Here is a 14,758-nt window from a genome sequence, read left to right as displayed (position 1 = left end):
TACCACATTTTTCGAAGGAGGAAAAAGAGAGTTGGGCAAAGCCCGAGGGGGGTGCAGGGGACGTCCCCCCACGAATATAAGAAGGAAATAGTGGAAAGAGAGAGTATGGGCGAAGCCCAAGGGGTGTGCAGGGGGGACAGAGTCCCCCCGCGAACATAAGAAGGAAATAGTGGAAAGAGAGAGTTGGGCGAAGCCCAAGGGGTGTGCAGGGGGGACAACGTCCCCCCCCCACATACAGGCAAAGCACAGGAGCGAAGCGAGGGTGCGAGTAGTTCAAGAGAAGCGCAGAACGCAGAACATGAAAAAAAGCATGCACAGGAGGTAGGTGGGCGAAGCCCAAGGGGGGTGCAGGGCCCCAAAAACAGGCGAAGCACAGGAGCGAAGCGAAGGTGCGAGTAGTTCAAGAGCCCTCAATGTTTCTGGCACAAAAATTTGGCTCTTACGTAGCGGCAGACTGCTACGACTTTTTTTTATTTCTGAAAATTATTTTGAATTTTCTCACAAAACATTTTCGTTGAAATGTCTCAATTTTTCACAAAATTTAACCCATTTTGATAAGTCTCGTGAGAACTTTCTTCTTCAAAATTCTGAAAATCATAACCCAATCTTGAGCTCGAAATTCTTCAAAACGCTCATAATTTAGGTACCTATCTAGATATTCGAATTTATTGCGAATTTTAAATTTATTTCAATAGGTAGGTTATTGCATGGTAACTTTATCAAAAATGTCGAGCATCGTGATCCAATTTCAGGTTCAAAATTCATCAAAAACACTCAAAACAACCTTTTCGTTGATAGATTTGAATTTCTGGCAAAATACGAGTATGTAGTACGAAAATACTGAAAATCGTGGCTCCACTTCGCCTTAATATATTTTAAAAATTGTTCAGAAAACATTTTTCGTTTTTATTAGCGGAATTTATTTAGAATCGCCACCACGTCGCTAAAAAACAATCATCGAACGGAAACTGATACCGAAATCACAAATGGTCACAATCTATACGTACGTATATTAGAAAAACGCTATCACCCTTGCAGATTCATGCTAAATTCCATGAAAAAATATGAAAATGTAAAACACGTCAACATTTTTGCTGTGTTCTGCTCGGTTGAAGGGCATTGTTGAAATGTTTATCGGACCTTAAAATGATAACACTGGATTTCTCATCATTCAATGGAAGTCCTTGGTGTCTTTGTCACCTGGCCAAACTCATCCATTATTAATAAATTTTATACATAAAATAGTGTTTCACAGTAATACCGTGACGGTGGTTTTAAGAATTTCGAACCCTGTGTTATATTTTCATCTTTCGCTGAACGAAATCTTCATTGAAAAATAATTGAAAAGAGGTAAGAAACATAAAACTACCTACCTACTTTTATAAGTACACTATAACGTAAGGTGATAAGCTAGGTAGGTACTTCTCAAGGTAAAATACAGGGGGGGCACGTGAAAAAATGCATTTATTGCCAAGGAATCTGTTCTTTCTTTCTTTTTCTGATTCTAATCATGAAGAACCTCTTTTACACGTGGCTTCAATTTCGATTTCATGTTCATACCTATAGGTACTGAGTATGCGAATCCTTTTGAGAAATGATTTTTGTACTTTTCAACGTCAAATTTGATTTTACGAGAAAACTACGCATCCTCGGAATTGATTTTCTCATTTATAAATTCTCCGTCATAAAAAGTCTTTTTAAACGGTTTTCGATTTTGTATCAGCGTTGGAGTCTTCCAAAATTGACCTAAAGGTGTTCATTATTTCATTATTTATTTAGGTATTATAAGAAAACAAAGAAAATAATATGTAGGAAAGATCCAAAAAAAAAATGACTTTTTTGAGCCTTTCATGAGATGTGAATTATTCATGTCGTCGGCGTCAAGACATTGCGAAATCACGTCGAAAATCCTAAAATAACATTTTTGATACCTGAAATTCAATATTTTAGAAATGAAATGTTACAAGAAATAGCAATTTTTGGTGATTTCTGAGGCCAGTACTATTTGCAGTTGTTTGAATGAGATTTTCAGACGACACGTGAAGTAGATAACTGACTGAGTCGGAAATCAGACATGAAATCTAATCTAAATCTCAGTACTTAATGAAAAAAAAATTGTCTATCTTTAATAGCCTTAGATTTTATGCTTGATTTCCGAATTAAGAATCCGTCAAAAATACTTTTAAAAAGTAAAATGACCGCCGACCGAAAAAAAAACCAGAACGAATTGTCAACGTTAACAAAATTTGCTGAATCATTTTAATGAAAAAATTCATGATATCGAAACATCGTCTGGCCCAGTTTTTCAATTCATCAGTTCTCAAACTTATGGATATTTTATTTTCGTATCTAATTGCCAGTACTTTATAATTTACACAGACTTTTTCATTCCATTGAACGCCTTCTGCGAAACAAAAAAACAAAAAAAAACACGCCATTTGCGTCGTTGCAATCCAGCAAACCTTTCTTTATTTTTTTTTCAAATTTCCTCTTTTTTAGGTATGACTTTTTTTTATTTGTAATTTTATTTGTAACTGTATACCCAGACCTTCAATTTGGGTTAACTCAAACTATATGAGAAGCTCGAAAGGTCAAATTCCTTTCAAAATCAGACATGCCTATTAGAGAATCTCTAAAATACCACTAGGTAATTATTTCGAAAGTTTGACAGCATTCAGTGTTCCGTGAAGCATCTTTCTCGTGCAGTACTTCTAATCCATCAACCATCAACATAATCTATAAGTGGAAAAGAAAAAACTCTCTACATATTTTTAAGCTTTATATTGCAAAGATTTTTTCAAAAAGTACAACTTTTCATCATCATCAGGAAGCTTGAAAATAAGGAGAGAGTTTTTTCTTTTCCAATTATTGGACTCCTTAGTTTTGGTTCATCCTTTACCTACTTATAATCTATAAGATTCAAGTCCATATCTTCTTTATGCTTACAGATATTTCTAAACGAAATCTACATTATACGGGAGACAATAACAGATAATCGAATGATAACGTAACCTAAACACATGATATTTTTATCGCAATGAATTTTCCTAAGCTGTTACACGTATTCATGATACGCACGTTTATATTCTGCCTGAACACGAATTACTCAAATGCAAAATCAGCTAAGGAAACCTGGCAAGTGTTTTCAGATGAAAACTCCGAATGGTTCAATCACTTGGCAGTAGATGAATATGGAAAATGGGTATATATAGGCGCGCCAAACCATATATATCAATTATCAACGGATCTCGAACTGCAAATTAATTACACTATATCGGAACTCAGTCCTTCAGATTGTACAGCTCCCAACTGTTCACATAAATTGATACGAAATACAACAGAGTTTAATGAGAACAAAGTGCTCGTATTAGACTATATGAATCAGCAACTGATTTCGTGTGGTACTTTTTTCCATGATATCTGTCATGCTCACGATATGAGTAATATTTCAAAAATCTGGAAAACTATGTTTGAACCTATACCTGGCGGGTTAGGACATCATGCGGGAATTGTAGCCTTCATAGCTCTCACTTTACTAAAGAATTCAACACCACTATCAACACTGTATGTTGGTCGCAGAAATTATACCACTGATTCCCGCTCAATAGGAACAATAACTATCAAAAATTTAGAAAGAGAACACTTTTCATCTGCTCTTACACAAAATACTGCCTTTCGTTTTACAATAAAGCAGTGTCCCATGATTCTCGAAGATGATTTAATTTATGGTTTCAGTTTCCAAAATGTCGGCTATTTTATCACCATGAAGTATTTGTATGAGTTGAATAATCGGGTAGGTGAGTATCCAAGTGTGACAGATATTCATAAACACAATTCGTGCAATAGGGTTCCCATAATGTGTAATTTAAGTCCAAATGGGACAGGATACATCTTTACAGCCTGTATCCAAAAGCGAAATCCACATTCTGGTTCAAAAACAGATTCACATGAAATTGAGGAAAAAATCATGTTCACACTCATACTACACGAAGATCACTATACGAGGAAAGACACCTTCCACGTATGTAGGTATCAAACAAATAAATTGCATTCCCTGTTTCAAAAGAATGAAACGCTGGTCGGAGACCTGATATATTCGCTACCACTTGATACATCACTAATAATAAGAATGGTGGCTACCTCAATTAACAATTACACAATCTTGTTTCTTGGTACCGTTGATGGCCGGCTACTGAAAATATCAATACAAGGAGTTGATTCGCTCGATTTGAACACTGCAAGTAAATATGCAGACATACAGATTGAGTCGCCATCCACATCGTATCCAGATACAATGCAGTTTGATTCTACAATGAACTTTTTATACGTAATGGCCAGAAATAAACTCATCAAAGTCAGAATACATAATTGCGACGAATATAACACATCGCAAGCGTGTTTGGCGATAAATGATCCATATTGTGGATGGTGTTTCCCTAGTAATAGATGTTGTTTGAAATCAGAGTGTGATGTTGAACAAAATCGCATCAACTGGGCCTCCTATGTTATCAATGAATACATAAACGCATCTTCAAGTCCAGCAGCAAACATCTCAAAAACAGCGGAATCAAATGTAACTTTCAAATTAATACCTTCGCATCCGTCCATCAACCATGCGATAATATGTTTATTCGAATTTGGCAATTTTTCTATCAATACAACAGCCACATACAATAAAAATAGTATCGCCTGCTTAACACCAACTCCTCATCATTTACCTCCAATAACACACATCGATAATCATTCCATAGGAGCTCAGTTATCAGTCCAGACAAACCATTTCATGATATTTCCTAAAATTCACGTCGTATTTTATGATTGTAGTACATACGAATCGTGTTTATCATGTATGGCTTCTTCTTATCCATGCCAGTGGTATGTAAATGAATTTAGATGCACAGATAATGCAATTTGGAAAGAGGATGATATAGTAATAGGTATGAATCTTAGCAGCACCAATTTCCCTCTACGGAATAGTACAATATCATATGAGGGAAATAAATTCTCAAAAAACTCGATGTTTTGCCCACAGTTTTTTACCAAACATAAATCAGACATTTACATCCCTGCTCACACAGTAAAGACGCAACAAATACAAGTACATTATAAGATCCCAATGTTTTTAAATTATGAAAGATTTACATGCAAATTTACATTCGATTCTAAAAAGCAGAAGATACAATTTGGTCACCACCTAGAAAGCGGTTATCCAGGAAATGCTTTGAAAGAAGGAGAATTGAAATGTAATGATGAGATATTCGCATACACTGAATCGAAACCTTTTATAACAGTCCAACTGTCTATTTTATGGAACGGATCAAAAGCACTTGACAACACGTACAACACACGTATTGTCGTGTATAAATGCGCCCATATGGGTGATGAATGCGCAGCATGTCTACACAAGAACTACTCGTGCATGTGGAATTTAGAAACCGGAGAATGTAAATACTACAGCTCAGATGATAAATCCAACATAACTGATTCCTGGTTGCATGATATGCAGGACTGTTTGAATCTAACAATATTTCAAAAAATCTTGCGTAAAAAACAATCGACAAGGTCAACGGAAAACATCCAAAATTCAACAATATTTCAAAAGAACCAATCAGCAAATTGGTTAACAGAACACATGTATTTAATAATAACACTAATAGTGGCTGTAACATTCACTGTAGTTGCAGTATTCGTTATCTATTCTAGAAGATCTGCAGTTAGATCGCGAAAAATGCAACAACAAATGAATAAAATGGGCATGCAAATGATAGCTATGTCGCAATGCGTAAAACGCGTCGTGATTGAAAACGAAATTAGGCTGGACAAAAATGAATTAGACATACTGGTAAGTAAGTTATAGAGAAATTTCTAAAGCTAATGCACCTAACAACACCCGTCCTTAACCCTTTAATAACTGACAAGGGAACCTCATGAAGTGTCACCCTCCTATTTGAACAGGGCCGCAATTTTTGAAAAGAGCAGTTTCTAAAACCCCAAAAACCAAATTATCAACTTCACAACTTCATTTTTCAATTTTTAGCGAACGTTTGAAAATTCAAAATTGACTGTTTTTGATAACTTATGCTTTTCTTTTTAAAAAAATACGTACCTACTTGATCAGTAAAAATGATCAAAATATGTCCTAAAACTCTCATTATAATTTTCCAAATACAAATGTCACCATTTCTAACCATTCTGGAGCCTCCAGCGCGATTTCTTAATTTCTCCAGAATTTTGAATATGCTCCAGAAGGCGTGAATATGAAGTTGCGTAGCTAAAAATCGAGTTGTGTGTTATACTCGACATGTTTAACGAGTTGATCCACATCTGAGCCGATTTTTGGGGGGGGGGGGAGGGACACCTCAAGAGTAGGTTTTAAGCAAATTTTTACATACTTGAGGAAAATTGTCAAAAAATAAAAAATTTCCCGTGTGCGCCGACTTTGATTTATGTTGAGGGTTGAAGTCAAATTGTCATAAAAGGCGATAATGCCTATCAGTAGATACCCTTTGAAACCCTCGAAACCAAAGTTCCAGCTTTTTACATGCAAAACTTCGCAAAATTATGGGCTTGTCCGCCTAATTTTTCCATTTGGATCACTGCTTCACACGCCAATGAAGGGATAAAAGGCGGGAAATGGGGCTCAAAATTGTTTGTCTTCGATTTCGCTTCAGCACTTACCTGCCTCTGCGGTGGAACGGTGGCTTCCAAAGTAGGGTTACTTTGGAAAAAAACGCTGTTTTTCTATCTTAAAAGCACCATTACTTACTATTATTTTCGGAAACGGGTAAAACAGCATTATGCCCCCAAATTGGCTATACTATAAGGGGCTATCGTATCACCGCAGACGCACGTGGAGGGCTGAAATTTTTTTTGGATCATTACAACTTAACTCGCTAACCAAAAATAACCTCATTGTGCCAGAAGGGGGTGCTAAAATTCAAAATTTTCAAATTTTCGTGTTCATGGGGCCTCATTTTGATTTTTAAAATCACTAGCAATGTTCAAAAATAAATTCGGCGTCCTTACAAACTCTTAATATTTTTAATAGCAGTGTTGTATTTTTCCAAAATTTTAAATTTGCCCATCCCCCCCCCTTCTGAGAATATTTTAGAGTTTGGAGTAAAAGTGTCAATCAAAAATAAAATCAGCACCCGCAAAAACCCTAAGGGCTTGTTCAGGATGTCAAAATCTATATTTCATCTGAGAGCACTGAATTCACATTTCTGAGACATATCCCTTCTAAACTCAAATTTGGTACCCAGGAATAGCTCAAATTCGTACTTTTCACAGAAATTCAACAAATAAGTAAGTGTGTCAAAATCTCAAATGCAGAAGACGCTGAATTCAAAATTATTAGTTCGTTGTAGGTGCTTTACCCACAACTTTGGTAGTTGTTCATGCGTGGAAGTTGAATTACCTAAAGGAATTATTCACGTTTCGTTAACTTTGCTCACGAAAAAGTTTTAAAATTGCCCTTGAATAAGCCTCAATGAATATTGAAAATTTTTTAAAAATTGCCAAAACACCAAAAATGATCTTGGGAGCCTGAAATTTTGGCTACAGACGTTTCAAGACATGCTCTTTCCATCTAGCTTGGTTTTGTTCAAATCGGAAAATACCCGTTTGAAAGATTCCCTGGTACATAGGCTGTTCATATTACAAGTATGCAGCCATTAAACGCGCACATTTGGCAGATTTTTTACAAAATTCATGAATTTTGTCCTAACACGATCTCTTTCCAATTCTAGAAACTACCAAACGTCACCATCGTATACGAACCTTATCCAACAACAGAAGCAAATAAAATGGTATCGAGGAGCGAATATGAATTACCGCCGGATGAAAAGTGGGAAATTCCTCGAAAAAACGTTGTTCTGGGTGAATTTCTAGGGGAAGGAGAGTTTGGAAGAGTTGTCAAAGGAAATGTTTCAGGCCACTTACAGCAGCACAACGTCACAACAGTAGCAGTGAAAATGTTGAAAAGTAGGTCTTTCCAAGTGCAAAAATATAACTCGAATCCAAAAAAAGATGAATCCGTTTACATAATACCTACATTCATTCATTTCGCAGATACCCACAAGGACAAAGATTTGGTTAATTTAGTAACCGAAATGGAACTGATGAAACTAATCGGCAGACATGACAATGTACTTAGCCTACTCGGATGTTGTACGCAAGATGGACCATTGCTCATCATCATCGAATACTCTCCTCATGGAAATTTACTAGATTTCCTCAGAAACCACTACCAACCTTCAAAAGCCAGCGAAAATGACTTGTCTGAAAAAGTTCAGCTTACATTTGCTCTACAAATAGCCAGAGGCATGGAATACTTGGCTTCTATAAAAGTAAGTCTTTTCATGAAGTTGACAGTGGAACAGGCAAACAGTCGAGTTCTACCAGCGCTATTAAGGGTAAGGTAGCCTAATATGGACTGATGGCCGATCTCAGTGGTTATTAGTGCTACCTGGTGGGAACAAACTTAATCTGATGTATTTTACACAGAAAAACACAATGAGACCAAAATTAACTCTCTAAAGCCAAAACTCGCGATTTTAGAGCGAAAAAACGTAATTGAAAACCTCAAAATTTTTTTCATGTGTTTGATATAGTGAGATTTGACATAACTGGAATAGATGAAATTTATCCGAATTACTACCTACGTGCTTGAATCAAGAAATATTCCCTAAGGTAGTGAATATTTGCCTCGCCTGGTTAGCTCAATTTATCGGAGAGGTCTCAGTCATACTACTCACTTTTCACAGACATAATTTCCAATCACCAATCAAAAGCATACATACAAGATAATATGATTTATTGTTGCTCGGAAATAATATAAAAATGCATATTCGTATGGATAAACGAGCATAAAATGATTTTACTACCTTAGACTCGAGTTAGTAAATTAAGTAATAATTAATATTCGTTAATAGATCATGAGGTTGGTAATTTCTTACCCATTGAAACTGTACACATTTCCTAGAAAATGTGCTATTAATGTTGATGACTTACTCATCAGGTTCACAAACTGTCCGTTTTTCCTGTCTCTTCGGGGTGTCCCTAATACTAGACACTGTCGACAGGTATTGGTTGATTTTACTGAGGGTGCTTTTTCAGACGAGAAGTATGTTCCGATGGCTAGCAGGATCGGAAACATACCCAGAGTAGAAGGTAGACGCGATAAATTACGTACGATAATTTTAATCACGAAAGAAACGGAATTATCCACTTGATAAAGTGGGCGAAATCGGAAAAATAGGGGATGAGTATCCCAGTAGAGGGAACTCATCCGCTTCTAACATACATAAATACACTTTGTGACCAAGAACCTACCTTTGCGACGGTCGGATTCGAGATACACGAGCATACCATTTAATTGGTACAACTTGATTATAAGGTACTGTGCCCTAAATACGCCAGGTTCCCAATAACGCCAACAGCTGATATCTCAAGAACTAAAAGTCCTACTGGGCTATAAGGTATGCTGAGGTACTCTATAAATAAAAACAACGTGACTGGTGAAATGTTGTTGTGATTTTCGAAGTGGAAATCTAAAAATTTTTCATTCAAAGTTTTTTATCAGCGGTGCTATGCAACTAAGAAAAACTTAATTTTGAAAATTCACCAAGAAAAAAATATTTTCGGTAAATTGATAAGCTTTGTAATGAATATTTAAACCTTTTTCTACACGGTGAGCTCATAGACGATCCATTTTACGCATTTCTTCAAGTTAAAATTTTGCTTTGAAGTTGACCATATGGGTGTCTTAACAACGCCAATGTAGTTTTTTTTTCAATTTTTTTTCAGAAATGTCAAAAAGACGTAGAGGTGATTAATAAGTAATAATTACCTATTTCAATATTATTCATTTTCAATATATTTTTTTGTATTTCTTACAATTTATTTTTTTGTTTTTGAAATTTGAAAATGCATTTTGATTGGGGTTAAAATTTACTTTTGCGGATAATTTTGGTGGTAGGGTATACATTTTTCATCGTAGATTTCAGTAATTGCATTCAAAATTGGTTTTATCGCAAAATTTTATATTTAAAATTGAAATCACTTTTTCAAAATTTGAAAATGCATTTTGATTGGGGTTAAAATTCAGTTTTTCGGATAATTCTGGTGGTAGGGTATGCATTTTTCATCGTAGATTTCAATAATTGCATTCAAAATTGGTTTCATCGTGAAATTTTAGGTGAAAATTTGAAAAAAAATTTTGCATTTTTTGAACTTTTTCGAAATTTAAAAATGAATTTTGATCGGGGTTAAAATTTGTTTTTGCAGATAATTTCGGTGGTAGGGTACGTATTTTTTATCGTAGATTTCATTGATTGCATTATAAATTGATTTCATCGTGAAATTTTAGGTGAAAAATAAAAAAAAAAATTGTTGGCGTTATTGGGTACCCGGTTCCAAACAACGCCAGAATGGTGACCTCACTTTGAACCGTTATTGCTCGGAGGGAAAAAATTGTAAAAATTCAAACATTCACTCAAAAGATACCTTCATGTATCCTTTATCACCAGCACCAATCAGAATGACAATACATTTGAATGTGACTGAGTAATTCCACTTTTTTGAGTGCATGGCGTTAATAGGGCACAGTACCTTAAATACCGATCATTTTAAATGCAACTACTCGGTAGTCTTGCGACTACCTCGTAGGTGCAGCTTTATCCGAAAATACAACTGGATTAAAATGCAACTAGTTTGGCTCGTGGCCGTGTTGCTCTATTTATAGTCGTAGGTGCATCGTTCGATGCGCTTGCCGCGGACATATAGAACATAGGTGACATTGAAATGTCACCAAAAAGTAGTAGTAGGAGTTCTCACATTACCAGACTTGCGCAGTCTTTGGGAATTATTATTTTAATCATCGCTACGGCGATGCTTCTATTCAACATCCCTTACGTGATGAAGGCATATTTCCTCATATCATGTTTCGAAAATCCAGCTTCTCGAAAAATTTTCCGGGGACACCCTATAATGTTTTTTATTATTATTATTATTATTATTAGGAAGTGGTGAAGTTTTCTGAATCAATCAAGACAATCTAGAAATTATTCAAGGACTTATACTTATGATTTTTCAAAGTTCAAAGTTATGGGGTAGCCTAATATGGACTGGTGTACATTTGTTATGGGTTTAGTTAATTTCACGTTAAATCAGTCCATATTAGGGACCCAAAATTGACTTTTCAAATTTTGACTACTTTCAAGAAAAAATTAATTTGGCCCACTTAGAATTTACTCTTATTGTCTTAATTAAACATATTTTAACGGTGTTTCAGCACTTGAACGTATTTTTACGATATTTCAGTGCTTTTTTTTTGATTTTTTGAAACAGTCCATATTAGGGACCCAAAATTCAATTTTTGATTTTTGACACTTTTCAGAAAATGATATTTTTGACACACTTAGAATTTCTCAAAAATGTTGAGGCTTTGGAATATGAAAGTAGATAGATGTAGGTATATTTTGAGCTATCAACCAAATTTTTAGCTCAATTACAGCGGTCACGACATTCAAAAACAAAAAACCAGTTCATATTAGGCTACCTTACCTTGAATACTCAAAAAAGAGGAAAGTTTAGTACGTAAGTACATAATTATGTACGAGCTTTATTATTATTTTTTCTAAATTCTTCAGCTAATTCACCGAGACCTCGCTGCTCGAAATATCCTGATATTTGACGATTATGTGCTGAAAATAGCTGATTTTGGATTAGCCAAAGATATTCGAAACGCTGACTACTATAAACAAAAGACCAAAGGTAGATTACCAGTAAAATGGATGGCACCTGAAACCTTGACTCACCGACGTCATTCCCCCCAATCTGATGTGTAAGTGTAATAATAAACATGACAAATATATAATGTACTCGTAGATAGTTAGGAATGTTAGAGGTATCTATCTTCATCACATTTAATTACTCGTATAAAGCATTTGAACTACGTATTTAGCTTCAATTTTTATACCTTGAATACACTCATTAATACTTACATGCAGGTGGTCGTATGGCATATTGTTATGGGAAATTGTGACTTTTGGCGAGGTTCCTTATGCTACATACGACGACGCAGTAAAACTACTAAAAGACATTCGCTCGGGATACCGTATGAAAAAGCCAGAAGATTGCTCAATGGACACGTATGTACCTACACCTAGGCTTCATTCAGTCAACAAAACTACTAATTTTCGACATCTATATCATTTTTGCCCGAGAAAACACCGAATGATCATAATAATTGTACACAGGTATGTTGTAATGCATACATTTCTGTAACAGGTACTGCCTAATGGTGAAATGCTGGGACCATTTGCCAGAAAATCGACCCGACTTTACAAGAATCATTCACGATTTAGAAGCCATACTAAAAAAGATGGATGCGGTAAGTGAATAATTTTTTATCATTCAGAATTTAAACTCGCACCTGCGGAGCAATAAGGTTAGGTAATAGGTACATCTTTTGAAAAAATCAATTTTGAAAATTTCGAATTTTTGGTGGTAATTTCACACCCTGCATTCAAAAACGTTAGCTTGTTTGAAATGTAACCTTATTACACCGATAGTATGAATTCCACCTAAATTTACTTACTACCCTAGTGAATACGAAAAGTGTTTGAAAAATGCAATTTGCACATAGGTAGTTGAAGAATCGGATTCGGATTGCTCGAGCATTAGCTCAGTATCCAGCCATAAGCCAAATGAAACCAATAGTTTACTGTCAGACACTTCTTGAAAAATACGGAAAACAGACGTCATTATTTTTGTCCGCAAACATTCGAGCACATTTCATGTGAACGAACTTAGGCTGCATTCAATTTAACCAAATGTACATATTATTTTGTAAATTTAATAAAATGTTCTCCTTTTATATGTGGAATAAGTATATGTAGACGTAACCAGGTACCTATTGCAACTAAGCTGAAGTTGGTATTAAATTCAATATTATATGTACCATGTTTTTTCATTCAATTATAAAATAAGTTTTCTACTGTATATGGTTATTCTTCAACTCACCACAAAAATTCTGCATCTTGATCAGCACTCATTGATTAAAAAAGAAGTGTGACAGAAGCACTTATTTCGAATATTATATGATTATTTTGATATGCGCTCGAGTAGGTAGGTATCCAAATATTCCGACAATGATCCTGAAATCAAAAAGAAATTTTCGAATCATTAGAATTTGCTAAATAAGAACAGAAAACATTGAAATGATAAATGCAAGAGGCAAGGAGCTCCGAGTACGAAGTTAACTACTCGGAGGTCTTCATCAATAATTGCAATATTACAGAGTCCAGAAAGTTTATCAGATTCAAGAATCATGCTTCAGATTTCATTCAGATAGTCGAATCTTTGAAAGCATTTTTGGAAAAGGCGACCTTTTGACAATTCAAGATGAAAATTTATATGTACCTACTTCTTCGTCAACTTTCAAGTTAGAAGTATGATATTTTTTTCATTTGGTTGCAACGTCATTCGATGTGAAAAATTCAAATTGATAACTGATAAGTAAATGTTGATGCGAGAATGACATCAAAACGCATATAGCAAAACTAGGAGATTTTTTCACGAAATTATGAATTATCTACGTAAGTAGGTACCTACAAGGTAACATCACGTGATGTATTCATCAACAGTCAGCACAATCCCACTAAAATTTTGCACTGAAACGTAAAGCACTGATTTATGAAATTGATTCATAAAGGAATGACCAACTAAACAGTAAACACAATTTTCCCGTAGGTATATGGTCATCCCAAAATCTACGTTTAAATTCAAAACTCGATAACGAAAAAATCGATTGAAAACTGTTTGAATTATTTTACGCGATCTTCACAGTACAACTGCAAGCAAAGAAGTGATGTGCTTTTTTCGAACCAAATAATATAGGTAGCATTTAAAGTGACAGTAGTCATCTGACTCATACCTCTTTCAGCGATAAATAGGTTTCTTCTATAATACAAAATGTAAAACAACGCGAGTGCGCAACTTTGCTGCGCTAGAACGGGATAACATACGATTCGAATATTTCTACTTCTTCGCCGATGACGTATCGGAAATTACATCAAAATTAAAATTTGACTATTCGTTCGAAATGAAATTTAACACTCTACATTCAATTTTCTAAATAGTTGCTTTTTAAAACCGAAACTCACAATCACTTCCAAGTTCCAATCAACTTTGCGAAAGTAAAAAAAAGTGATCGATGAAAATACAAAGTATCAACCATTCGTAAAAAAAATCGCTCATTCGTGATAAAAATTTTCGTGACAGGGGCTTGGAAAAAAAAGCATTCGACTTATTAGAGATTAAAGGTTAAATATTTCGAGATTTTGACTTTCGAGGAACTTGTTCGAAAAATTGTAAGGTAGGTAGGTAGTAGGAACCTAATAATTCTCGTATTCATCATTTACAAAATAACGTATCAATCTAAAACTCTCGCCTTGCGTATCGTTAACTCTCAACATTATCATGTATTTCAGAAGGTAAATTTCATAATACTCGTAGATACCTTATTCTCCGAAAATCAATAAAAAAAAATCCATCTAAATTCAGCCACCATTCCACGAACGCTCGGAAATTGAAACCCTCATCAAGTTTCCCAATTCCAATTTCCAAACGATTTCGCGAAAGTGAAAAATATTATTAAAAATAATTACTCGTGGCTTGGCAACATACCTAATTACTCATTAATTTTCATAACTAGATAATAGATATCAACATGAAACGCTCGCCCTGCACACTG

At 35.0% G+C, this 14,758-nt stretch overlaps 3 protein-coding genes across 3 annotated transcripts in view; 2 read left to right on the top strand and 1 right to left on the bottom strand.

Annotated features, from left to right (window-relative positions):
* Window positions 1-12,897, top strand: part of LOC135837983 (plexin-A2-like) — a 54,145-nt gene extending 41,248 nt beyond the window's left edge. Inside the window, exons 3-4 of the mRNA XM_065353452.1 lie at window positions 12,292-12,394; window positions 12,650-12,897. Of these exons, the coding sequence (XP_065209524.1) occupies window positions 12,292-12,394; window positions 12,650-12,657 (111 nt within the window). The 3' untranslated portion in view covers window positions 12,658-12,897. The remainder of the gene's footprint in view (window positions 1-12,291; window positions 12,395-12,649) is intronic.
* The window catches only part of LOC135837996 (uncharacterized), a 110,280-nt gene that overhangs the window by 5,057 nt on the left and 90,465 nt on the right, over window positions 1-14,758 (bottom strand). Inside the window, exon 5 of the transcript XR_010557293.1 lies at window positions 13,027-13,160. The gene's annotated coding sequence lies outside the window, so the exon portion shown is untranslated. The remainder of the gene's footprint in view (window positions 1-13,026; window positions 13,161-14,758) is intronic.
* Window positions 5,117-11,849, top strand: LOC135843150 (fibroblast growth factor receptor homolog 1-like). Its single transcript, XM_065360922.1, has 4 exons — window positions 5,117-5,842; window positions 7,749-7,983; window positions 8,071-8,348; window positions 11,652-11,849. Exons 1-4 carry the CDS (start codon window positions 5,117-5,119, stop codon window positions 11,847-11,849), a joined length of 1,437 nt encoding a protein of 478 aa, XP_065216994.1.

The sequence above is a fragment of the Planococcus citri genome, chromosome 1 (genome assembly GCF_950023065.1).
Source record: "Planococcus citri chromosome 1, ihPlaCitr1.1, whole genome shotgun sequence".
NCBI classification, from domain to species: Eukaryota; Metazoa; Arthropoda; class Insecta; order Hemiptera; family Pseudococcidae; genus Planococcus; species Planococcus citri.
The sequence above is the reverse complement of the archived record's forward strand: the minus strand, read 5'-3'. Positions and strand labels throughout refer to the sequence as shown.